Source organism: Hemitrygon akajei, chromosome 2 (genome assembly GCF_048418815.1).
Source record: "Hemitrygon akajei chromosome 2, sHemAka1.3, whole genome shotgun sequence".
NCBI lineage: Eukaryota > Metazoa > Chordata > Chondrichthyes > Myliobatiformes > Dasyatidae > Hemitrygon > Hemitrygon akajei.
In genome coordinates, this window is record NC_133125.1 from 14,555,218 (window position 1) to 14,580,823 (window position 25,606).

General features: G+C 37.9%; 1 protein-coding gene across 2 annotated transcripts in view; it reads right to left on the bottom strand.

Annotated features, from left to right (window-relative positions):
- Positions 1 to 596: 596 nt before the first annotated feature.
- ell2 (elongation factor for RNA polymerase II 2) overlaps positions 597 to 25,606 on the bottom strand; it is a 74,421-nt gene continuing 49,411 nt past the window's right edge. The window contains exons 6-12 of one of the 2 annotated variants that reach the window (XM_073067578.1): positions 21,213 to 21,337; positions 16,881 to 16,974; positions 14,582 to 15,140; positions 10,466 to 10,532; positions 8,401 to 8,572; positions 6,179 to 6,223; positions 597 to 4,745 (exon numbers count right to left, since the gene is read on the bottom strand). In XM_073067578.1, coding sequence (XP_072923679.1) covers positions 4,629 to 4,745; positions 6,179 to 6,223; positions 8,401 to 8,572; positions 10,466 to 10,532; positions 14,582 to 15,140; positions 16,881 to 16,974; positions 21,213 to 21,337 — 1,179 coding nt within the window. In that variant the 3' untranslated portion in view covers positions 597 to 4,628. Of the gene's footprint in view, positions 4,746 to 6,178; positions 6,224 to 8,400; positions 8,573 to 10,465; positions 10,562 to 14,581; positions 15,141 to 16,880; positions 16,975 to 21,212; positions 21,338 to 25,606 lie in introns of those variants that run through there. The other variant, XM_073067587.1, reaches the window with a different exon arrangement.

Consider the following 25,606-nt stretch of genomic DNA (forward strand, 5'->3'; position numbering starts at 1 on the left):
GGGCATCAAGGGATATAGTGAGAGGGCAGGTGTATGGGGCCATGATGAAATGGCAGAGTGGATTCATGGGCTGAATGGCCTAATTCTGCTATGTCTGTTATGGTCTTTTTGTTTATTCATTTATGGCACACAAGGAAGACTAGCACCTGAAATGGAACACCAGTCCAACACTACTTTGACTGTTCCTTCATTGACATTAGATCTATGTTCTGGAAGTCCCAATCCAGACATATTGTGCAACATCCATCAGATGGGTCAGCAAGTTACCATGGTTGCTCACTCCCTAATGAACAATTAGTTCGTCCACAGAAAACGCATATGTTCTTTTGCTTGGTTCATATCACCATTAAAAATTCCAAGCAGTGAAATTGTTGCTCAAAAATCAAGAATTTCTTTTAAAAACTCACGTTTCATATTTCATACTCACGTTGCCGACTTCCAACTCACTTGGTTCATATCACCATTAACAATTCCAAGCAGTGAAATTGTTGCTCAAAAATCAAGAATTTCTTTTAAAAACTCAAGTTTCAAAAAGACCACAAATGTACTAATTAAAATGTACTAATTTTAATTAAACACCAGACTTCTCACATATGCAAAGTTGACATTTTAATGTAGGTTTTAAATAAACTGCTTACATTACATGTGGAATGGAGGCATTGTGGCTCAAATATATATATTTTTTTAAAATCAGTATAAACACTCCTGTGGCATTTCCAGTTTCAATGGTCCAAACTAAAGATTTACTGTGCAATTCCAAAATCAAAGACATTCACAACTGCTAAGAGGCTACCGAGAATCTAATACACCATCAGGCATTCTGTCTATTCTTCATTAAGTGTAGCATGGGTTTCCAAAACAATTTGAACAGTGGGCTTCAACAGCATCCATCTGGGATATGAAGGGAGTCTCAAATTTACAATGAGGACTTAGAAGTATTGAGGCAAAACCTGTTTTGACCTGGCACACATTAATAGCAGGATTTGAAGAAAATTGTACAATAAATAGAAACAATACAAGCTGTGGTGGGGGAAGGAATCTGGGTGAGGAGGAGAGGTGGGGTAGCTATCAATTTCACAAAAATGTTGTTTTACAAATCCAATAAAAATATTCAACATTGATGATAAATGAGAATGACAACTCAAAATTAAATACTGTGACATGTTTATACCAAGGTCTTGGTATTTGCATAAAACCCACATACAATATGCAGGTAAATAGCATTTGTTCTACTTTACTGAAACTGATAATAATCAAAACAGAAGTTAACATACTTAGATGCTGCATACATTACCACAGTATTGATGAACACAAATTGTCACCCACTACTTAAATTTTAAATTAAGCTTTGGGTTATTTTGGAACAGTGGTTTTCATTTTCCATTGAAGAATTTTGATTGTAATGCATGAATATATCACTTCACGGAGCACTTTTGTAATAAAGTGTCAGACAATTTCTTAAGTCAGGCCTCTGATAGCTGCAATGTAACACCCCGATACAAGCCAGAACTTGCAACAATGCATGTTTCTACAAGGCCTGGAGCACATTATTTTTATAGCACATTTGACATACTGTATTTCCAATAATTTCATGGAGTACATTTAAGTGTGACATTTTCATGCTTTAAAGTACCAATTACCAAGTACACAAAACTGAATAAATTAAGACTAACTCTGCTCCTACACAGTATCAATATGGCAGGTGCTACACAACCCATTTTAAATTGGTGTAGGCAGCTTTGGTGTAAACACTGGTTTGCAAATTTAATTAGTATCAGAACTTGCTACAACTTTAGAATTGTTTCCAAAATATAAATTGCTGGTAGACATGAATGCAGAGCTTTTAAAGCAAATGATCTGTTATTTTTTGCTGAAGTCAAACTTTAGTGTAGCTACTAAGGATTAAATGCTGAAGTAGTTGGTGGGTTGGACCTAGCTTTAGACCGAATTTGAATCCTCTAAAATGAAGTCAAAATTTAGAATGAAAATTTAATGAAACAATTAGTGACTAAACCATATTATTAGGATGTATATTTAGTGTTTTAGGGCATGCTACTTCATTTTATTAGAAGTTTTAATTTTTGGGCACTCAAATATGAATGGAACTGATGAACAAAAAATAATTACAGACCAAACCTGCAACACCGACCTTCTGTATCGCAAGCAAAACTTTAGACCTGCAAATTCTACAAGGCCACATTTGGATTACTCTATTATTGATAAAAGAGGTGTAAGAGATAAAGTAAACAGGCAACTCGACGGTGTTGTATTTAACACGTTAGGCACCTTCAAACATTATTTTTTCAACCAAAATGGCTACTAGTGTGATTTGGCACTTATCCCCAACGACATTATATATACCCATGAATCTGCCAATTATATTTTAGTTTTATTTTGGACCAGTAGTCAATACTAGAAATTACTAATATTTCAGAGTTTGCACCAGAGTAACTTCACAGATATTAAAGAACTTTAACACTAATAATTACTAACAATCAAAAATTAACATTCAAACACTTGCTTATTGCACAATGGGATTGTTGAAGTAGACACATATGCAACAGTGACTACAAGGGAAATTCCAAATCTCACTGCAGACATTAAAATAAAAGATTTTTTTTGTCTTTACAATTATCTTAATTCTAGATCAGTTGGGTTCCAGGCTTCCAGAAAAGCTGAAAGTTTTGATGTATTAAGTTAATACTTTGTTGGATCTGTGGTTGTACATATCCGAAGCAAGCAAGCAAGCAACATCACTGAATGAATGCTTAAGACTGCACGAGGCATACAAAGCAACACACCATAAATTTCAGGTAGGTATAACTATTACATTGCTGGTGCCAAATGCTATCCCAAAATCATTGATAACAACTTATAGATAGATCCAAAGTGATGATTTGAATAAACCAAAATTTCCCATTCAGGATATGCTTGTTTAAGGACACCCAAAAACTTTTGGCAGATAAGGGATCCATAAATTATCAATGCAGATGCATCTGGCTTTTTCATTTTGCATTTGATGCATTTTCATGGATTAGAGAACTTGTAAGATGGGGATAACTTTTAAAATATCAATACAAAATGATTGTGAAGTTCAGTGTGAATCACTTCACTGATGAGAACTGCAAATATTCCTACAATAATGCATTGCATCTGGACTTGCTTTCGTTGACACCTAAATTTAGATAAGAAACTTAGATATTATAGCTGCAGCATGGCTGAAGATACCAGAAATTGGAGTGAACTGGGGAGACAATTTATTAAAGATTCAACTAAGCAATTTGGCAAGCTTTCCAATATTCATTTGTAAACAATGCTTCCTCTTTCAATTGGCAGCACTTTGATAAGACAAAAACTACAAATTATGAAGTCTTAATTTTTTTTTCCAAAACCTCGCATCTTCCAACCAAATAACTTAAATGTTCCCACATGATAAATTAACTACATAACTGAAATACAATGCACTGATTTAACTACAGATTTTACAAATTCAAAGAATTTCTTTGCACTGTCTGATGGTCACAGTGCTATTAAATACATTTCTTTTTAATTATATTCCTGGCACGCAGGAGAACAAATCTTAAGTAAACTAGTACATGCAGGTGACCGGTGCTTTGTATATATTCTTTTTCTCTCCAAAAATACTTTATAGTAGTATACAAATAAGTCTCCTACGTGAAGATTAGTTTAATTTTCCCAAAACTATAGACCTCTTTCAAATTTTGCTTTGTAGCAATATTTCCATGTTAATAAAGCTGCTAAATCACTTGAAATGGAAAGGCTTCAAATTCTGAGGAGGAAGTAGTACATTTATAGGAAAAACCTACAATAACACATCAGATGTTTTGTCCTGAGCATTTTGGTTACTGAGAGTAGATTTTTTTTCTTCTCCCTCTCAAGATGTAAATTCTTACAAACACATCCAAACAAATACACCCAGACAGAGACAGAGAGAGAGCGCCACAGTTAGTTCCCCAATTGCATGGGAAAATGGGAAGCTATATGTGGCTAATGGTCATTATACCATGTGTACATAAGCAAACATCTTAAGGCAAGGGGCACAGGGGCTGACAATGTTTTCATTTTAGCATATAGATTGAAACTGTGGCACAGTGTAAAGAATCAGGCAGTTTGTAGTGCTTATCAGTTATTTTCATTCTTTAAACCTTCAACATTTCTCTGAATACTTTTGAGAATGTGCAAATTGCCTTGGGAAGCTTCAACCACTTAAGGCAAACATTTAAAATCAGCAGAATACATAGAAACTTCTGCATACCTGCATTTATTCAAATGTTACAGAGTTTGTTAGTGCTATCAATTGTTAATGTATAAATCAGAGGATAAAGGACATTCCAGGTACTTTGTCTAATGTAATGTATTTGGATAAACAAAAAATGCGCACAAGTAAAAAGGATGGAAGTTCTAAAGCAAACAGCGTCTGATAAGGAGGGTGCGGCGTAGTTTAGGCAGTTCAGGAAGTAACAAACTCAAAATAATGAAACCACTGAAAACATTCAGATATTCTGGACACCATTCCTAGAATAACATTTCCCAAAAATTCAAAATAAATTAGCTTATTACACATCTCCTTCTGATCACAAACCAATATTGCAAATGTCCAGCGAATTCTAATGCCATGATTGTTGTTGTTGCTGGTCATAATCTGCTATTAGTCTCTTAATGTGAGCCAATTTATTATGCAGATATTCACATCTATGTTTCTCTTCATGGTAGTTGGGACTATTCTAAAGACAAAAGAAATAGTATTTAAGTTTTAGATGAAGTACTTAATTTAATCCATGCCACCAATTCAAAATAAATATTACCCACATCTACTATTGTTTTTAAAAGTATATGGTTGTGCACACATTTTGTGTCATTTATACACCCAGTGGCCACTATTAGATACTCGTGTATTAATGCAATTATCTAATTAGCCAGTCACAATGAATAAAAGGATGCAGGTGTGATCAAGATTCAGTTGTTGTTCAGACCAAGCATCAGAATGGGGAAATTACAAGAGAAAAGATGCAGATACTGGAAATCCGAGCCACACACACAAAATGCTGGTGGTATTCAGCAGGCCAGGTAGCATCTATGGAAAAAAGCAGTCAACATTTCAGGACTGGGGAAGAGAAAGCAGGATGGGAAGAAATATGACTAAGTGACTCTGACTGTGGAATGATTGCCGGTGCCATACGGGTTGGTTTTAATAACTCAAACTGCTGATCTGGGATTTTCAACAAGTTTACACAGGATGGTGCGAAAAACAAAAAAAAAATCCAGCCAGTGGCGGTTCTGTGGGCATAAGACCATAAATGCCTTTTTGACGAAAAGTCAGAGGAGAATGGAGAAATTCAAGCTGCCAGGAGAGTGACAATAACTCAAATAACTATGTGTTATAATAGTGGTGTGCAGAAGAGCATCTCTGAATGCACAATACATTGAACCTTGAAGTGGATGGACTACAGCAGGTCCCACTCCTGTACCTAATAAAAAGTGTAAATGCAATTCAAAAAGTTATGCAGGATGCGTCAAATGATGAGGTCTGGCACAATAGTTTCTACAGACATGAATTCATATTAAGGAGCTAGATATTCTAACTTATGTCTATATTAATGATTACTGTTGGCCATTTCCCACAGGCTCTGTTATGTTGCCAGTTCCTCAGAGATGCTTAGAACAGTAGGAGAAAATGATATATTGGTATGCAAGTTAAATGCCAACCATCGGGGGAAAACTGGCTACAGCAAAACACTTTAATGGAGTGACTGATTAGGATCTGATGTGCATTGCTGGAGGGGTAGTTAAGGCATATTCATATAAAGGGAAATTGAACAGGTAGTTAAAAGACAAAGGTTTCCAGGATATAGGGGAATGGGACTTAGTGGATTGCTCTTGCATAGAGCCAGCATGAATCACTGGGAGTCGAAGAACTGTATTACCCAGAACTTCCAATATGCAGGGGAAAAAGTGCTGTGCTTCCTTTGGTCTTCACACCCATAAATTATGGAGAGAGACAAGCTATTAAATACAATTGAACCATGAAATGTTTGAGGAAAAAACACTTAGTATTAAATACAAAAAAAGAATGTGGCACTGGGCTTTGAGACCAACAAAATGCAAGCTAGTAAAGGCAGTGGGAAGCTAGAACACTATTTCAAAACTAACCACCAACCTTTGTAATTTTCCAGTATTCTTGCAAAACTTCTTCATCAATAATCTGCAAACAAGTGAAGATTTATTAGAGTCAAAACAGTGCCAGAGTTAAGGCCACTACACAGTGTTTTACATTTTAATGTCTCATTGTTTAACATAATGGCAAATACAAAAGTGACAAGCATTGCCAGTTTTGCATTTTCTAAGGCACTCTGATTTGCAAGCAAGTAAAATTACCAGAATGATCTGCATAAGAAACACTTGAGTGGATCCTAAAGATCTGCCATGAAATTTATTAACCTGCATGCATGCCAAGTTTACAATTTGATATTTACTTAATATTTCAGAAGGGAATTTATGATCTTGTCATGCAAGTGAAACATACCTGGTACTTCCTTACTGAAGTCACAAAATTTGTCATTTTTACAGATACTGTATTAAGAACTTTCATTAAAGTGGATAGTTGGTTTCCAATGCAAAGTTGTATTTCAAGGCCAAAGCTTATTTAAATAATTTGATAGAATTTGAGGTAATGGATATAGTTGCTGAGGGCAATGAGGTTGATGTGTATATGGACATTCATACAATATGGATACCAAATTGGCTAAGCAACAAAGTGTTTTGGTGAATAGTGGCTTTTAGGACTAAGGGAAACAGTAGTGTTCCCAGGGATTAGAGTCAGGGCCATTGCTTTTTTTTGGAAAATTTATCAAATATGCTAGATTTGAAGCAAGTCACAATTTCTAAATCTTGCAAATGACAAAATGTGGCAGTGAAGAGAATACTAATCCATGACAGAAGTTCTAAACAGGATGGTAGGATAGGCTAATCAATGGAGCTTAGAAAAATAGAGGGCTCTGGGTAACCCTAGGTAATTTCTAAAGTACATGCTTGGCACAGCATTGTGGGCCGAAAGGGCTGCACTGTGCTGTAGGTTTTCTATGTTTCTAATGGCAGAGGAAGTTCAATGTGGAGAAATGAGAATGGTGGTAGAATGAAGACACAATATAGAATATAGGACACTGATCTAAAAGGGGTCCGGCAACAGGACTAAGGGTGCATGTTATTTAAACTAGCAGAGCTGTTAATAAGGCGAAAGATGGGCTTAATAACCTTCCCCTGCTCTGATTCTAATTAAATCTGGCCCCTGTGCTATTCCCTCAGATGCATTTTATGGTCCTGTGCGATTCAATTGAGTTTGAGGCCTGACTGTTGTGGCAGCCCTGCAAGGTTCACTGTATGAATGGCTTTTGATCCACTTAAATGTCAATGGTAGATAAAATTAGAACTGTCAAAATTAATTAAAAATATATCAGTTGAAAGAAATTATTAAAAATTAACATTAAGATCACAAAAATTAACAGTTTTATAGTTAAAGTAGCAAGTGCATTCTAATAAGTAGAGCCATTCCTATACAGCAGCCAACTCTGCTATAAATGAGGGGTTAGATGCAGGCTAGAACACTGCTCTTTGCTTCTGGATTCATTTCAAAGTCCAGTGATGGAGCAAGCCCTCTGGAAGTGCCAGTATTTGACTGGAAGCCCATTCATGACTTTTGCACTGTAATATGCAGATGTCCAAACTAAGTATGAGCTGACACATAGGCTCTTTCGTTAAAGAGCAGCACAATAAGACCAGTGTGAGAGAGGTTTTAATGCTTTGAAATATAGGAAGACTGGTCTAGAAAAAACAGTAACCGAATCTTGAGATGGAGAAACTATTTCCAGCATGTTGAATTTTCTACCACAGAAAGGTGGTGAGGACTAACGAGGTGAAAAGTTGCAGAGGGAAAGCTGGATCAGCAAACTGAATTTGAAAGATTTGCTATGATTAGTGAATTAATGATTAGTGAAGTAGGCTAACAGGGTCAAATGGACTTCTCTTGCTCCTATTTTTCTAATTCTCTGATAACTCTTTGGTTAGGTTAATCAGTGAGAGACAGCTGAAAGAGCGAAAATTAAAAAGATCCAAAAAGACGTGTTCAAGACTAAACTCATGCTCAACTAGTGTAGTGTTTCACACCTATATACCATTTCCCCCAAAATAAATGCTTTGTTCACCACCACCTCATTTTACGTTGTCACGTGAAATAAACAAGTAAAATATTGAACTCCATACTAATGAAATAATTCTGTTAAGCTACACTTACAGGAATCAGCCTGTAACACACGAAGCAAAATTATTAGCACTGTGAAGTGGACTTTGTTATATTGAAAAACTGGGAATTGCTTTTGCCAATACCTTATACTCTTCAGTGTTAGGAGAGAGACGCTTCCGTTCTGCATCCAATTGCAAAAAACGCTTGGTTACCCTCTCTAGCCTGGCGTGCAAACTTCGGTATTCACCATACTCTGCATTAAAGTCATCTTTGTAGTTTTGTCTCTGTTCCTGGGACATAATGGCTGCATATTTGCTGTTGAACCAAATAAAAAAGGATATGAATATTACACATTAAATGCACCCCTGCTTGCTGTTTCAGTTATAATAGAAAGGTTTGCTCTTTAGTAATTATGTAGGTGACTGGACAGAAACAAGTCAAGGAGAGAAAACCATTTTGCACACCAGGTGGCTCCACTGTTCTGAAGAACACTTCCAACTTGAGATGATAGCACCATCAAAATTCACAAAGAACATTGAGTGGCTTTGCTCATATTCACATTTTACTCAGACAAATTGATTAATAAATGGGTCAATTTGTTGTCAGATTATTTCAATAACAAAGCATGGATTATGGAATAAAACTATGGACTGAAGAGGAAATTAAAAATTGACTCCACACTTTTTTTCTGAAAATAAGGATGTTACTGGAAGCAGGGTATTTTTGTTCCAAGTTACGATATAGTAATCATGGAACAAATAACTTAAAAGAATTACATAACCCATTGAAAAGCCAGATTGTAATTAACCTACTAATTTATGCCAAATTCTGAAAGGATTCTGCTCATGTCTTGGCATATATTTGGATGAGTTTATTCCACCATTACTTAACTAAAATCTACTTAGTTAGATTATAAAGAATTTCTTAACAAATACAATTAGATTTTCCAGCTTTGTATTGTAGCAAATTTACATTATTTCTTTTTCCTTATCCACTCCTTACCATCTCTGCAACTCGTTTTCCAATTGAAGGACCTTTGACTTAAATTAAATATTTTCCTTCCATAGATATAATTTGAGTTGCAAAATTTATTTCAGCATTTTGATTTATAATTTATTCAGATTTTAAGCAATTGCTTTTTTTTTTGGTTTTATATAGCAGAAAATACTGGAGACACTCAGCAAATCAGGAAGCACCTGCAGTCAGATCTGTAGCAGACAGTGTTAAACAAAAATAGATGTTTCAAGTCTTGAACCCAAGGGCATAATCTCAGAATAAGGCAGCACCAATTTGAGTAAGGAGAATGTTTTTTTTCCCTCTCTAAAAGGGTTGAGATGCATTAGAACTCTTTCCCTCAGAAAGCAAGACTCAGCCTCAACTACATTCAAAGCAGAGATAGGTTTATAACTTGCAATAGAATGGGTAAGAGAGTGGATAATCCATAACATTACTGAGAGGTACAGTAGACTGTAGAGGCCAAATAATATACTGAAACATCCATTTCTTCTGGTCTAGATTCATGAGGCTATTTTAAGTGATGATTCTTTATACAGTACTGTGCACAAGTCTTAGGCCCATATCTACAGCTGGGGTGCCTAAGACTTTTGCACAGTACTATGTCCAAATTTCTAAAAATCACCCTTCAAAATAACTTGTAATTTCATTATATTTGAGGTAGCATACTATACCTGCATCATGGTTTCTACAATGACTAGTCTTCAAAAGTACTGAACTGGTTGTGAAATGTTTGTGTGTTGGGATTGTGAAAGCTACTTTCTTTCTATGCGAATAAATGAGAACAAAGCTTGTTCAGCTAGTCGGTCACATTAGTTTTTCTGTATCTTTGGAAAGCGGTCATTGAATGAACAATTTCTGCTAAATCTGCATGGGATCACTTCCTTAATCTCCACTGCCCGTATCATTTTCATGGCAATCACAGATTTTCCAGATATGCATTGTTTCTCTAATTTTCACAGCTTCAAATAGAAACTCAATTTTTTGTTCACAATATTCAGCATTTTACAAAATGACTAATAAGGCAAAACAAAAAGATGTGGGACATTGTTTAATGAATGTCAAGTAAAAATAATAGATACGATTTTAATAGTAAAGTTTAAATATCTAAACAAATTAAGTAATAAATGGCAGTTTACTAGTTTACACAAGGGAAGGGTGCAAAATACAAGCATAGAATGTAAAATTACTCACACTAAATAGTCAGGTGTTTTGGTTGGTAACGTAGAATTACTGGAACCAGTGCACTTCATATTCAATCCTGCAAAAAGGACAGACCCTTGTGTATATCTGTCAAAATACAGCAGAAAGTACAGGAAAAAAAGCAGTAAACCTTTGACCTTTGTCACACTGCAGCTATAGCTTGTGGGAATGCTTCTAATGCTTGTCCATTGCATTCCCCCCCCCCCCATGGAAATAACGCACTGGTTTGAAACTCTACAGATTATAAACAGCAGCAGCCATATGGTCAGTTCTGTCACCACCAATAACAGCTCTGAAGCCCGTAACGCCATTAACTGAATTACCTACACAATGGAGGTCAAAGCATTAAGATCTCCACCCATAGCCAGTCTCCCACTGTTTCTAAATCCTGCAGACAAGAGACCATTCAGAGATTAATTTATTAAAAGCAGCAGATGTGACTATAATGAAGAAAGCAATTTTATGACCTTTCCCACCCTATGTATTTTAGCGATCTAAGATAACACACACTAGAACTAGCTTGAAGTAAGTGGGTCTCATGCAGACTCCAAACTTTGTTGTGGCTGCAAAATTCTAACAACGCTATATTCCAACAACGAGGCAAATTCTCTTCTTGATCAAAACCAACTTCAAAAATCACTGAATTCATTAGGAGTAATTTTCAGCATTCAAAATACATTATAAAAATTTAAACAGTGAACTACCTATAAAACTGACATTTTGATAACTGACCAATGATTTAGTATTACATCAACTGTAAAACTTCTAACCTTAGAATCATAGAGCACAGTACAGCACAGAAACAAGCCCTTCGGCCTATCTAGTTCATGCCAAACTATTATTTTGCCTAGACCAATCATCCTGCACCTGGACGAATTATTAGTTCAAGTAATAAAGCTTAGAGCTGGTAACATCCACACAGTTACACAAAATATCATTGAACATCTTGCTTACAGAATGTGAGTGGATGTATTACAGAAATATACTGCAGTTATCCTGGATGGAGATAGCTTGCACAGTGCATTTACAGGTTAAAACAAATAATTTTTCATAAATTCCTTTGATTCAGAGAGACTTGTTTCCCTTTTGTTGAGATCACTGTCCAATGACAATTCTGCTATGAATGAGAAAAATCCAGAAAGCTATGCAGGAAGGACAAGGAAACAGTGCAGGCAAGTCAATGGAACAAGGGTCATTCTGTCAGTCAGGTAAAGGTGCTGTATCTGAATACACAAAGCACTCACAACAAAATAAATACATTCACAGTGTAAATGTAAAAATACAACACAATTGGTGCATGGCTGGGAGCTGAATATTTAAGACTATTGGATTCTCAAGAAAAGAGCTTAAGACATAGGAACAGAATTAGGTCATTTGGCCCATTCAGTCTGCTCCGACATTCGATCATGGCTGATTTATTATCCCTTTCAAACCTCCACAGCTGTCTGTTGCAATGAATTCCATGAATTCACTATCTTTGGCTAAATAAATTCCTCCTCATCTCTGTTCTAAAAGGTCGCCCTTCCATTCTGAGGCTGTGCCCTCTGGTCCTAGCTTGTCCCATTATAGGAAACATCCCTGTCACACCTTCTACCCAAGCTTTTCAATATTCACTAGATTTCAATGATAACACCTCATATTCTTCCAGATGCCTGTGAATACAGACCCAGAGCAATCAAATGCTCCTCATACATTAATTCCTTCATTCCTGGGATCATTCTCATGAATCTTCTCTGAACTCTCTTCAAAGGAAGTGAGACATTGTTGGAGAGGATGAAGTCAGAGCAAGTCAGGAAAAAAACTGCCTAAAAATAAAGCCTGCAGAATTGGTCAGGGTGCAGCTATCCAGTATCAGTAGGCAGAAACATTAATAAGAACTCATCTATAGAAGGTAATAAGGGAGAGGACCCTCCTGGAATGGATATTCTATAATAAGGGTCAATTGATTGCAGTTCTTGTCAGAAAAATGACCTTGATACTTATAACAAATGCCAGCAATGCCACTTCAACAAATAAAAGTGGAATCGTTAGTTGTCATGTAATTTCCAATTGAAAAGTAATTGACTTAACAGTTAAGTTTTCAAATCACATTTTCCAAGTGAAAAAGGTTAATGCCTAAAAAGTTTACTCTTGACAAACATTGTTTTCGCCAATGTTACAAGCAACACACCCAGGTGCATTCTGAAAAACTTCAAGGACATTAAACATACCCATTTGTACACCTTGAAAAAGCTATTGTGAAATATTTTTGATTGCTATATTTATACATTCCACTGATAAATTCCTTTTTCTCCTCATCCTTAACATCAAAAATGCATTTCATTAATTTTTGTTTCTTCATTCTCAAACCTCAAGTTTTTTTCCCTCCAATTGCAACTGGTGGCCAAATACCAAAATATTTGAAGACACAAGGGGCAGCAGATGCTGGAATCTGGAGCACAAAAACTCTACTGGAGGAACTCAGCAGGTCAATCAGCATTTGTGGGAGGAAAGGAATTTCTGATGTTTCAGATCAAATGCAATAGTACTGACCAAGTATGCAGAGGGAAGATGACCAGTAGATGTCTGAAAGTAGATGGAGTAAAGGCCAGATAAGATGAACAGACCAGGGAGTCCAGGAGGGAGTGGTTTCTGTAGAAGGTGGAAAAGGGTAGGGAGAAGGTGGTCTGATAGTGTTGCAGCTAGCAGAGATGACAAAGAAAGATATGCCTGGTGCAGAGGCTCGTAGGGTGAAAGCTGGGGACTGGGGAACTCTCTTTTCTATGGAGTGAGGTGAGAACAGAAGTATGAGGGGAAAAACATTTAACAAGTTTATAAATTTTTTTTGGTGATTATACAGCTGGAATATTATCTGCCACTATGGTGATTACACTAGAGATGCTGTAAAGGATACAGACTAAGGTGTTGTCTTGAATGAGGATAGACTGACAACGCACACCTAATGAAATGACTTCATATTCCTTTCCATCGTGCTGCCTGACCTGCTAAGTTCTCCAGCCGGGTGGGGTGTGTCTGTATCTCTGTGTCTGCGTGTGTGTATGTGTGTGTGTTGGCGGGGGGGGGGGGGGGTGTTAATCGGTCATTGAAAATTGTCGCATGATTAGGTTTATATTAATTCAGGGGATGGTTGGGAAGCATGGCTCAAAGGGCCAGAATCTTTTTTAAAGTATCTACTGTAAAACTGACACAAAAAGAGACTATTTGGTCCAACAAGTCCATGCTAAATTCCCAGGTGCTAATTTAGTCATCCCATTCCTTTGCAATTTATTGTGTCTCACACGTACTTAACAGTTCTAACTGGTTTCCTTTTGCCATTAACCTACACTGAATAAGAACGCACCAGAGCTAAATAACGTATCAGCATATCTTTGGGATGTTGGAGGAAATCAGATCACTCTTGGGAACTCAAGATCATAAAATGCAAACTTCACACAGATATTATCCAATCCAAAGTGAAGATTGAATCCAGGCCCTTAAGAGGGAGCAGCACTAACAACTGCACTCTCACACCACCAGTAAGACTGTGGTATAATGGAGAAACTCATTTCACAAGGCTGAATTATGTAGATTACAAATGTTCACACAAATACCATCAATTTTAGTTACATTTTAATTATATGGCTTAGCATGCTTTATGTACAATAGTGAGACACAATCAAATAATCTTTTTGTTAATAAATCAGCTACCTCCCCCCCTTCAGTTTTATGTCATGGAGCCTTCGCATTAACGGAGAGGTCCATGGACACAAGGTTAGGAACCCCTATAATAAATCATGTTCATAAGGAAAGTTTGATTCAAATAATCTCTGAGGTGCCTGAGAGCATTCAATATTCCTTCAACCTACAATGATGTCCATAGCCAGATCAGGATCCTCTTGCTCTGTACAGACAACGTAAAAGGGAGAATGTGAAGCACATTTAAAACTTACCAAGACTTAGTTGCCTGTGAGTTTCTTTGGTCTGGCTCTGTATAGCATAATGAACCTTCAAGTAAGAACTCATATCTTCTTGTTGTCCAAGATGTAACACCCCACATATATATTGCAGCCATTTACTTTAAGCTTGAGTTTCCCCATTATGTCTGCCTGATATCTGCTGTGTACATACCTGAATCAGAATTGGCATCTTTAATAGGTTTGTGTTCCTCAGTTTTGCTTCTGTATTCTCTGCCATCATCCTCATTTTTCACCTGATTCTTTTCCTTTTCTCTTTCCTTGTCTTTGTGTTTTTTAGCCTTCTTTTTTGATTTTCCATTAGAAGAACAGTCTTTCATGATGAGTTCAGAGCACTCCATTTGGTGTGGCGGACTTTCAACTGTAGTCCTAGAGGTATGCTTTCCTTGCTGGTCCTCATAACCCTCGCCAGCTAGACCAATAGTATCAACTGGCAAGTCTTGAGTTCCCCTTCCTTCTGGTGTGCATGGGGAATTGGAGTTAGAATTCACAGTATGAGCAATAGGAACTGGAAGTGGCACAGGTGGTGGTGCAGGGGGAGAAGATGGTGGAGGTGGAGGGTGAAGATGAACAACTGGGGCTGTAATGTTGTTTTTCTCACCGGACGGATTTAAATCACCATTAAGGGTTGGCTGCACACGATTGGTCAAGTGAGATATTCTGGGCTTCTTGCTTGCTAGTGGATCAATGAAATCTGAAGGTAGTGATCGCTTCTGCAAAAACATTGAAGAAAACATTAAGTATGGTTTGATTTTTCCAAAACCAAATAGCATATCAAATGAGGTGATTTAACCTTCATAAATACATGCAGACTTTACAGCAGAGGTTTCCAACCTGAGGCCCACAGACCCCTTGGTTGATGGTATTGGCCTATGGCATAGAGGTTGGGAACTCCCCTTTACCTTCAGACAATTATTACAAATCAATAACAATGCTATGGATGAGTGCAGAGAGCTACTATAATGCTTCCTGACATTTGGGATTTTGATCAGAAACAAACACAATGTTAAGTTTTTAAAAAATGCTAAACTAAGGAAGTAGAAACTATTCTTTAGAAACTGTCATCGAAGTGCATTACCAAAGATGTGGTTGCCAATTGGCAGAGCAACGATAATTACAGTCGGTCCTCCTTATCCGTAAGGGATTGGTTCTTGGACCCCTTGCGGATACCAAAATTCGTGGATGCTCAAGTCCCTTATTCAACCTGTCTTAATGCGGTGGATCTTAGGACCCAGCAGAACCCCAGACCTGTCTCAGTGCGGTGGACATTAGGACCTGGCGCCAGAGCTCTGAATGCGCAGTGTTTCTGTTCACGAAAATAATCACGATCACAAATAAAGTGGAAATAATAAAGCGATCCGAAAGAGGTGAAAGGCCATCGGTCATTGGAAAAGCGTTAGGCTACGTCGGTCAACGAATAGAACAATTTTAAAGGATAAAAGTGAGAAAGGCCCTGCCCGATGAAAGCTACAATTATCACTCAGCAATACAGTGGTTTAATTATTGGGTTTTGGTTTTTGATCCTCCACATCAACCCGCCACGGATGGAGAGCGCACTCGAAAGCAGTCTGTCACTGGCTCGCACTCAGGAACGGTTCCCAAGCCCGGCGCTGAAACATACGTCCTTAAGTGTTTTATATGCATAGAAAGGTAAAATATATACTATATACTAAGACAAATGTTTGACTGACGCTAAATAATACCGGATGTACCTATTCTGACTTAGGAAGAGAACGTCCAATTTTTTTCGATCCCGATCCACAATAACACACGCACATCCTCCTGTATACTTTAAATCATCTCTAGATTACTTATAGTACCTAATACAATGTAAATGCTATGTAAAATAGTTGTTATACTGCATTGCTTAGGGAATAATGTCAAGAAAAAAAAGTCTGTCCATGCTCGAACAACAAGTGCTGGAAGAGCACTTCCAGGTTTTCCTGAGTCCCGGTTGGTTGAATTCACGGATGCAGAATTCGCGGATAAGGAGGGCCGACTGTACGACAAAGACCAAGGAGAACAATTTCCATATTTACATTTAATTGAAAAAATATGCTCATTTGGATAATATACAGCAGCAGGACAAATAAGCAGTCATGAGATGGTAGCAACAGTTATATGTATTCATCAAATAAAATCTGTTAAGCCTGTAGATACATCACATGGTTTCTTCCTGCTTTTGGAGCAAATGAGAAAACTTGAAAAGCAAAATAATCTGGCAATGTCAGAAAACCTACTTAAGTGAATACGTTGTATATGTTGAGCATATTTAGAGAGAAAGGAACACAAGTTTTAGACTGATGACATTTCAACCTGAAACTTTAACTGATTCCCTCTCCTCCTGGTTACTGTTGACTTGCTTAATAATACAAATTGACAGATGAGGTCAATCAATTTTATAAGTCAAGCCATAACAAGCTTGGCAACTGATTTGTTTTTTTTTTACCAACCTCTGATGGGGATGCAGATTCTCTACCTTTAGGGGAACTTGATGGAACAGGATCTGTTGAATGGCTGTTGGAATTTTGCATCTGGGATAATTTCCTGTTTTAAACATTCAGAGAACAAAAAAAAATTATAAACAAGGGAAAATGTGCAAATGCTAGATATCCAAAGCAACACACACACACAAAATGCTGAAGAAACTCAGCAGGTCAGATAGGATTGATGGAAAAGAGTCGACAGTCAACGTTTCGGGTCCAAAACATTGACAATACTCTTTTCCATAGATGCTGTCTGGCCTGTTGCGTTCCTCCAGCATTTTGTAAGTATTACTAAATTGACTTTGACTTCTGTAAAGTAAAATAGAAATTGTAGGAAATGTTTCTTACTATGAAGTTGAAGCTAAAACACTGTTAGGGATCATTCTGGAATCATGCCATTACGAATAGCATAATTATGGATGAACTAAAATGAGAACCAGAACCAGTCTTCAGGAAATGGATCAGTACTTGGAGCTAGGATGTGGTGGCCATTACAGAGACTTGGATGACTCAGGGACAGGAATGGTTACTTCAAGTGCTGGGTTTTAGTTGTTTCAGAAAGGACAGGGAGGGAGGCAAAAGAAGTGGGGGCATGGCACTGTTGATCAGGAATAGTGTCACGGCTGCAGAAAAGGTGGATGCCATGGAGGGATTGTCTATGGAGTCTCTGTGAGTGGAGGTTAGGAACAGGAAGGGATCAATAACTTTACTGGGCATTTTTTTTTAATGTAGGCCACCTAATAGTAACAGGGATATCGAGGAGCAGATAGGGAAACAGATCCTGGAAAGGTGTAATAATAGAGCTGTCGTGATAGGACATTTTAATTTCCCAAATACCGATTGGCATCTTCCTAGAGCAAAGGGTTTAGATGGGGTGGAGTTTGTTAGGTGTATGCAGGAAGGTTTCTTTACACAATATGTAGATAAGCCTACAAGAGGAGAGACTGTACTTTATTTGGTATTGGAAAATGAACCTGGTCAGGTGTCAGATCTCTCAGTGGGAGAGCATTTTGGAGACAGTGATCATAATTCAATCTGCTTTATGATAGCATTGGAAAGAGCCAGGAACAGACAAGTTAGAAGAGCGTTTAATTGCAGTAAGGGGAATTATGAGGCTATCAGGCAGGTAATTGGAAGCTTAAATTGGGAACAGATGTTCTCTGGGAAAAGTACCAAAAAAAATGTGGCAAATATTCAGGGGATATTTGTGTGGAGTTCTGCACAGGTACATTCCAATGAGACAGGGAGGTTATGGTAGGGTACAGGAACCGTGGTGTACAAAGGCTGTAATAAATCTAGGCAAGAAGAAAAGCTTACAAAAGGTTCAGAGAGCTAGGTAATGTTACAGATCTAGAAGATTATAAGGTTAACACGAAGGAGCTTAAAAAGGAAATTAAGAGAGCCAGAAGGGGCCATGAGAAGGCCTTGGTGGGCAGGATTAAGGAAAACCCCAAGACATTCTACAAGTATGTGAAGAGCAAGAGGAGAAGACATGAAAGAATAGGACCTATCAAGTGTGACAGTGGAAAAGTGTGTATGGAACTGGAGGAAATAGCAAATAGCAGAAGTACTTAATGAATACTTTACTTCAGTATTCACTACGGAAAAGGATCTTGGTGATTGTAGCGCTGACTTGCAGCAGACTGAAAAGCTTGAGCATGTAGTTATTAAGAAAGAGGATGTGCTAGAGATTTTGGAAAGCATCAAGCTGGATAAATTGCCGGGACCGGATGAGATGCACCCCAGTCTACTGTGGGAGGTGAGGGAGGAGATTACTGAGCCTCTGGCGATGATCTTTGAATCATCAAAGGGGACGGGAGAGATTCCGGAGGATTGGAGGGTTGTGGATGTTGTTCCTTTATTCAAGGAAGGGATTAGAGATAGCCCAGAAATTTATAGACCAGTGAGTCTTACTTCATTAGTTGGTAAGTGATGGAGAATATCCTGGGAGGCAGAATTTATGAACATTTGCAGAGGTATAACATGATTAGGAATAGACAGCATGGCTTTGTCAAGGACAGGTTGTGCTTTACAAGCCTGATTGAATTTTTTGAGGATGTGACTAAACACATTGATGAAGGAAGAGCAGTAGAGGTAGTGTATATGAATTTCAGCAAGGCATTTGATAATGTACCCCATGCAAGGCTTATTGAGAAAGTAAGGAGACATGGGATCCAAGGGGACATTGCTTTGTGGATGCAGAACTGGCTTGCCCACAGAAGGCAAAGAGTGGTTATAGACAGGTTACATTCTGCATGGAGGTCATTGACCAGTGGTGTACCTCAGGGATCTGTTCTGGGACCCTTACTCTTCATGATTTTTATAAATGACCTGGATGAGGAAGTAGAGGGATGGGTTAGTAAGTTTGCTGATGACATAAAGGTTGGAGGTGTTGTGGATAGTGTGGAGGGCTGTCAGAGGTTACAGCAGGACATTGATAGGATGCAAAACTGGGCTAAGAAGTGGCAGATGGAGTTCAACCCAGGTAAGTGTGAAGTGGTTCATTTTGGTAGGTCAAATATTATGGCAGAATATAGTATTAATGGTAAGACTCTAGGCAGTGTGGAGGATCAGAGGGATCTTGAGGTCCGAGTCCATAGGACACTCAAAGCAGCTCTGCAGGTTGACTGTCTGGTTAAGAAGGCATATGGTGTTTTGGCCTTCAATCGTGGAATTGAATTTAGGAGCTGAGAGGTAACGTTGCAGCTATATAGGACCCTGGTCAGACTCTACTTGGAGTACTGTGCTCAGTTCTGGTCGCCTCACTACACAAAGGATGTGGAATCCATAGGAAGGGTGCAGAGATTTACAAGGATGTTGCCTGGATTGGGAGCATGCCTTATGAAAACAGTTTGAGTGAACTCGGCTTTTTCTCCTTGGAGTGCAGGAGGATGAGAGGTGACCTAATAGCGGTGTATAAGATGATGAGAGGCATTGATTGTCTGGATAGTCAGAGGCTTTTTCCCAGGGCTGAAATAGTTGCCACAAGAGGACACAGGTTTAAGGTGCTGGGGAGTAGGTACAGAGGAGATGTCAGGGGTAAGTTTTTTTACTCAGTGGTGAGTGCGTGGAATGGGCTGCCAGCAACGGTGGTGGAGCTGGATACGATAGGGTCTTTTAAGAGACTTTTGGATAGGTACATGGAGCTTAGAAAAATAGAGGGCTATGGGTAAGCCTAGTAACTTCTAAGATAGGGAAATGTTCGGCACAACTTTGAGGGCCGAAGTGCTACAACTGTAAATTTGTAAATGTATTATTCACTTAGAGAAACAGTGCAGAATAGGCCTTCCCGACCCTTTCGAATCGAGGTACCCTGCAACCCCAAACAACCCAGATTTAAACTCTACCCTAATCAAGGGACAACTTACACTGACCAACTAACTACCCCGTAGGTCTTTGGACTGTGGGAGGAAACCCAAGCACCTGGAGAAAACTCACATATTCCACAAGAATGAAGTAGAGACTCCTTACAGAGGATGCTGGAATTGAACTCCCATGCCTCGAGCTGTAACAGCATTGTGTTAACCGCTGTAGCACCCTTTATAGCCGTTTACATGACTATATCCAAAATGTTAAATTAGATCATAGCAATTGAAACTAATTAATCGTTTGTTAGCTACGCTCTATAAAACATTGTGTCAGGAAAGCTGAAATTCTCTTGCAGTCCCTCTCCTGATGGTTTGCTGTGTGAACAACATCTTATATTTCCCATTTAGAGCTTCTGTGTATTCTAGTTTTAGTCAGTCACAGTAGCACCAAGGTTAAAAGCCTGGATTGCAATTCCAAGCCAATACATAGATCAATTAATCCAGTTTAAGGTGGAGTACTATAAATGGACTCAAAGATTTATCTGAGAAACAGCAAATACTAGCAAATAAAAAAAATTACCATCACAAATGATAATACACAGCCTTAGTACTAAGCAGTCTTATGTCCGGTTGCTGCTCCAAATGATCCCCTATTGCTTCACTATGTAGGATCATGAAATTAGGATCTCTCAGTAAAAGACCTAGGATCTGCACCAGATCAATTCTTGCAAACTGAGACAGGAGAGATTCTACAGATGGAGACAGGACAGATTTTACAGATGCTGGAATTCTTGAATGACAAGTTCTAGGAACTCAGAAATGAGGCAGAGATCATTTTGCTCTATAGACACTGCATAACTTGCTGAGTTCCTCCAGTGTTTTGTTTGCGTCGCTTAATACTTTTACCTTCCTTTACAGACTTTTCAGATCTCTGCTTGATTTTTTTTAGTAATGAAGACAAAGGAATTTTACTAACCCCCATTTAATTTACCTGGAAACCACTTTGTCAAATAACTGCCGATCCTCTTCTGAGTAACCCGGCCAGTCCCGCTGGACCTCCTTATAAACAAAATCCTTCACAGTATAGGAGTTGTCTTTTGGGTTTATATTAGCCACCTATGTAGAAAGAAAACCTTTTTTAAAGCCAAGAGAATAATGATCCAGGACTAACAAATTAAAAGCAGATGACGAGACTATTGCACAAAATATTAAAACTACAAACAAAACATGCAGTATTGTTTTTAAAAAAGTGATAAAACAGGTACCCCTACAAAATACAAGAGCTCAATTCAGAAAATTTCCAAACTAGTACAAAATTAAACAGCAGCTTAAGGAAAAATGAAAATTCATTAGGCCTTCAATTAATAAGCAACCTTACAATTAGGATTTTCTGTAAAGTACTTAGCAGAGGCAAGAGATGCGAGGATGAGTGGTTTAGATTTTATATTAACTATTAACTAAAAATATTTCTGAAATATGTCCCTTAAAAATGCAAAAAAGGATCAAACAGGCAGAGGAATATTTAGTGGGGATATTCACCCTTCAAGCCTGGTCCAGTATTTAATGGTTGATATTAAAATTCATTCCCGTTCCTTTTCTTGGCCAAATCAGTCAACATCTTTAATCTCTGGAACTATACCAGATTCCTTCAAGATATTTAATGTGGCCTCAACGGCCTTCTGTGTTAGAAAATTCTACCGATACACAATTCATGCTGATAGAATTGCATTTCTATATTGACTGTCTTGCTGTACATAGCATTTATTACAAATTACTATAAATTGAACTTTGCACATTTAGATGAAGACGTAATGTAAAGATTTTTACTAATGTATGTGAAGAATGTAAGAAATATATTCAATTCTTTAGGCTTAGTACAATTTTATTCTAGAAGATTCAAATGTTCCATGTAATTCTGCATCCAAAGGAATGGAAAGTTTAACATGACAAGTAAAAACATAACTACAAAAAGTCTGTTAAAATAATACCTATGCAAAATGTTACAAATGGCTGGTAATTAACGAGACAATTTGTGTGGCTACAGAAGTTATGTGAAAACAAAACTGTCCTCTAACAATATTTTTCCCCCAGGAAATATACATGCTCAAATGCATGCCAGGCTCACGATCCTCAAGAACAAGGGGACATGTGGTGTAAACACTCAGCCAGCTGTAAAACAGGATTCAGGAAACAGTGGAAAGAATACAAGTGAACATTTCAAGAAACTTTAGTCTCTGGTTTCTATTGCACTTATTTTTGAGCACTCAAACAACCTCAAAAATTAAATCTTCAGTTTCATTCAGCTGATAGTGCACCTGCTGTAAAAGGTTATGGGTTTAAATACTAATCAAGATTACAGCATTTTATCTTTGTGCAACATTTTGGTGAAAAGGGTATCTCGTGCCACAGAAGTTTTCTTTCCATCTACAATGTTCGTCACTTTGCGAAACAGAACTCTATTCAGGTAACTTCACATTTCAAATGTATATACAAGGTGTACAACTTCTTAAAATTCTAGAATCAAGTTTATTGTTGTTTAATTATATAGAGATATACCGTCAAACCAGACGTCTCTCCGAACCAGGTGTAAAACGCAGTAGTATACACAACACATACTGTATAACAATTTGTGAAAGCAAGGATGAAACCTATAGATGGATTTCACAAAAATAAACAGTGCATAAATTAAATATTGTAAAGTGCAGAAGAGATTAACCAATGACACTTCGAGTGCGATGTGGCTGGGAAGTCATGGCCTGAGGGAAGAAACCATTTCCCATTCTCACTCTCTTGACTTCATGCTCTGGAGTCTCCTGTCTGATGGTAGAAAGTCAAAGAGGATGCTGGATTGATGGGTAGGATCCCCAAGAATAAACAGCCCTGTATATGCAGTGCTTCTGATAAATGTCTAATTGGTCTTCTCCGCATTTAGACGGGTTGTTCTTCTCACACCAGTCCGCTAGCTGCTCCACTTTCTCTCTGTACTCCAACTCATCACTGTTGTTGATGATGAGGCCAACCACCGTTGTGTCAACTGCACACTATGACATGGTTTGAACTCAATCCTGTGACAGTCCTGCGTCGGCAATGTGAACAGCAGCGGGCTGAGCGCACAGCCTTGGCCAGCACCAGTGCTCAGCGAAGTGGGACTAGAGACGCTGCTGCACACACGGACTGACTGTGGCCTTTCTGCTAAGTAGTCCAGAAATTATCCAGTTGCAGAGAGAGGCCCATCAAGGATACTTTTCCCCACTAGTTTCTGGGGTAAGATGGTGTTAAGCGCTGAACTGAAGCCTACAAACAGCAGCCTGGCACTTGAGACCCAAAGTCATAATGGCGTTTGAGGCAAACAATCAACCCCAAGGAATTTAAGTTAACTCTTTAAAGAGCAATTCAGGCAGCTCCACTATTCTGCTCAAATTGCACTTTTGAAATTGATAGTGTCTCCACTTCTACAATCCTCACAGGTGGCTTGTTCTACATCATTACTATTTACTGCGGGAGAAAATTCCTTGCACAGCAAATGCATCTCTTGCCCAAAACCTGAAATACTGGCCTCAACTGGTATGACATTATTTGTTGACATCATTTATATCCATCATTATGTTGTGCACCTCTACGAAATCTTTCTCCACATTATCCCACCTCTCCCCAAATTTGCCTTCCTTTACTTAAAATCTCAGCACTTCCAGCCTAACACTACAGCTGAAATTACTTATCCCTGAAATGACTCTGGTAAATTTCCTTTGCATTCCAGAGACATCCATATTCTGTTGGCCGTGCGGAACCAGAAATAATTTTCAGGACTTGAAATATTTATTGAAAATAAAATCAAAAACTGTTACTATACAGCTATGTCCAGATGCAACAAATAGTATCTAGCAATTATAGAACACTACAGCTCAGAAACAGCCCCTTCAGCCCATCTAGACAATGCCTGTTATTCTGCCTAGTCCCATCTACTTGCACCTGGACCATAGCCCTCCATATTCCTCACATCCAAGTACTTATCCAAACTTCTAAATGTTTCAATCTAACCTGCATCCACCAATTCCACTGGTAGCTTATTCCACACTCCCTATCCTCTAAGTGAAGATGCTTCCCCCCAGTTTCCCCTTAAATATTTCACCTTTCACCCATAAATTCTAGTTCCAGTCTCACCCAACCTTATGGAATAACAAAATACTGGAGTAACACTGCAAGCCAAGCAGCATCTACGGAAAAAAGTAAACAGTCAAAGTTTCAGTCTTGATAAAGCGTCTTGGACTGAAATATCAACTGTTTACTCTTTTCCATAGATGTTGCCTGACCTGTCGAGTTCCTCCAGCATTTTGTGCATTGCTTTTACATTTCCAGCATTTGCAGATTTTCTTGTCTTAGTGGAAAAAGCCTGCTTGCATTTGCCCCATCTATACCCCTCAATCAAATCTGTCACATATTGTATACAGCAGGGAATAAAGTCCTAAGCTATTTAACCTTTCCCTGTAATTCAGATCCTTAATTTCTAGAAACACCTTTGCAAATTTTCTGTTCTCTTTCAATCTTACTGATATCTTTCTCGTAGGTAGATGAGCAAAAAAGTACACAATGCTTCAAATTTGGCCCCCATTTTTTGGCAAGGCCAATGAATTGTTTTAACCCATTCAGTAAGTGCATGGAAATTTTGTAAAGTCTATTAACAAGCGATCGGATAGCTTTTTGTTCATATGTCTCACCCCTCACTAGCATTGAAACTACAAATTATTAGGGATAGGAAGAGCGTCTTTTGCTGCCATTTTTAAAATATAAAAGAAGAAATGAAGTCTAAATCTAACATGCAAGAGTTTAGTCCTTTATTGGAACAGTATTTTTCAAGCACACTACATTTTAACCCAAGTTATGGAAAGCATATTTCCAAGGAACAATCAAAGGACAGCAAACAGCTACAAAAACAGGTAACTTTCTTGTAAACTCATTTACTTGGAAAATTGTTTCAATATTGTTTTATTATTGATTCTGACAATGACAGCCAATTAAAAACCAAGGCATCTTACCAAGATTCAAACCTTACATGTTTGTGCCATTTATCCAACAGTTGTACAATTCATGTCATATACATACAGTAGCCTAATGCATTCTTACTGTGAAGACAAGCTGCAAAATCATGCTTATTATATATTCCATATATACATTAATTTTAATATTGAGCATTACAAACAATCGAGTTTGTTCAGCAAACAAAACTCAAGTTTTCTGATCTACTTCATTACTTTGAGCTAGTAAAAGTTTCAAGGAAATGGCTCCCAAAAGAGAACGACTCAACACAAGGAAACAAGTGAATTGACTCTCTACAGTTAGTGGAAAGTGGAAGGTACATTGAGGCATGATCTCTATAATTATCTTCAT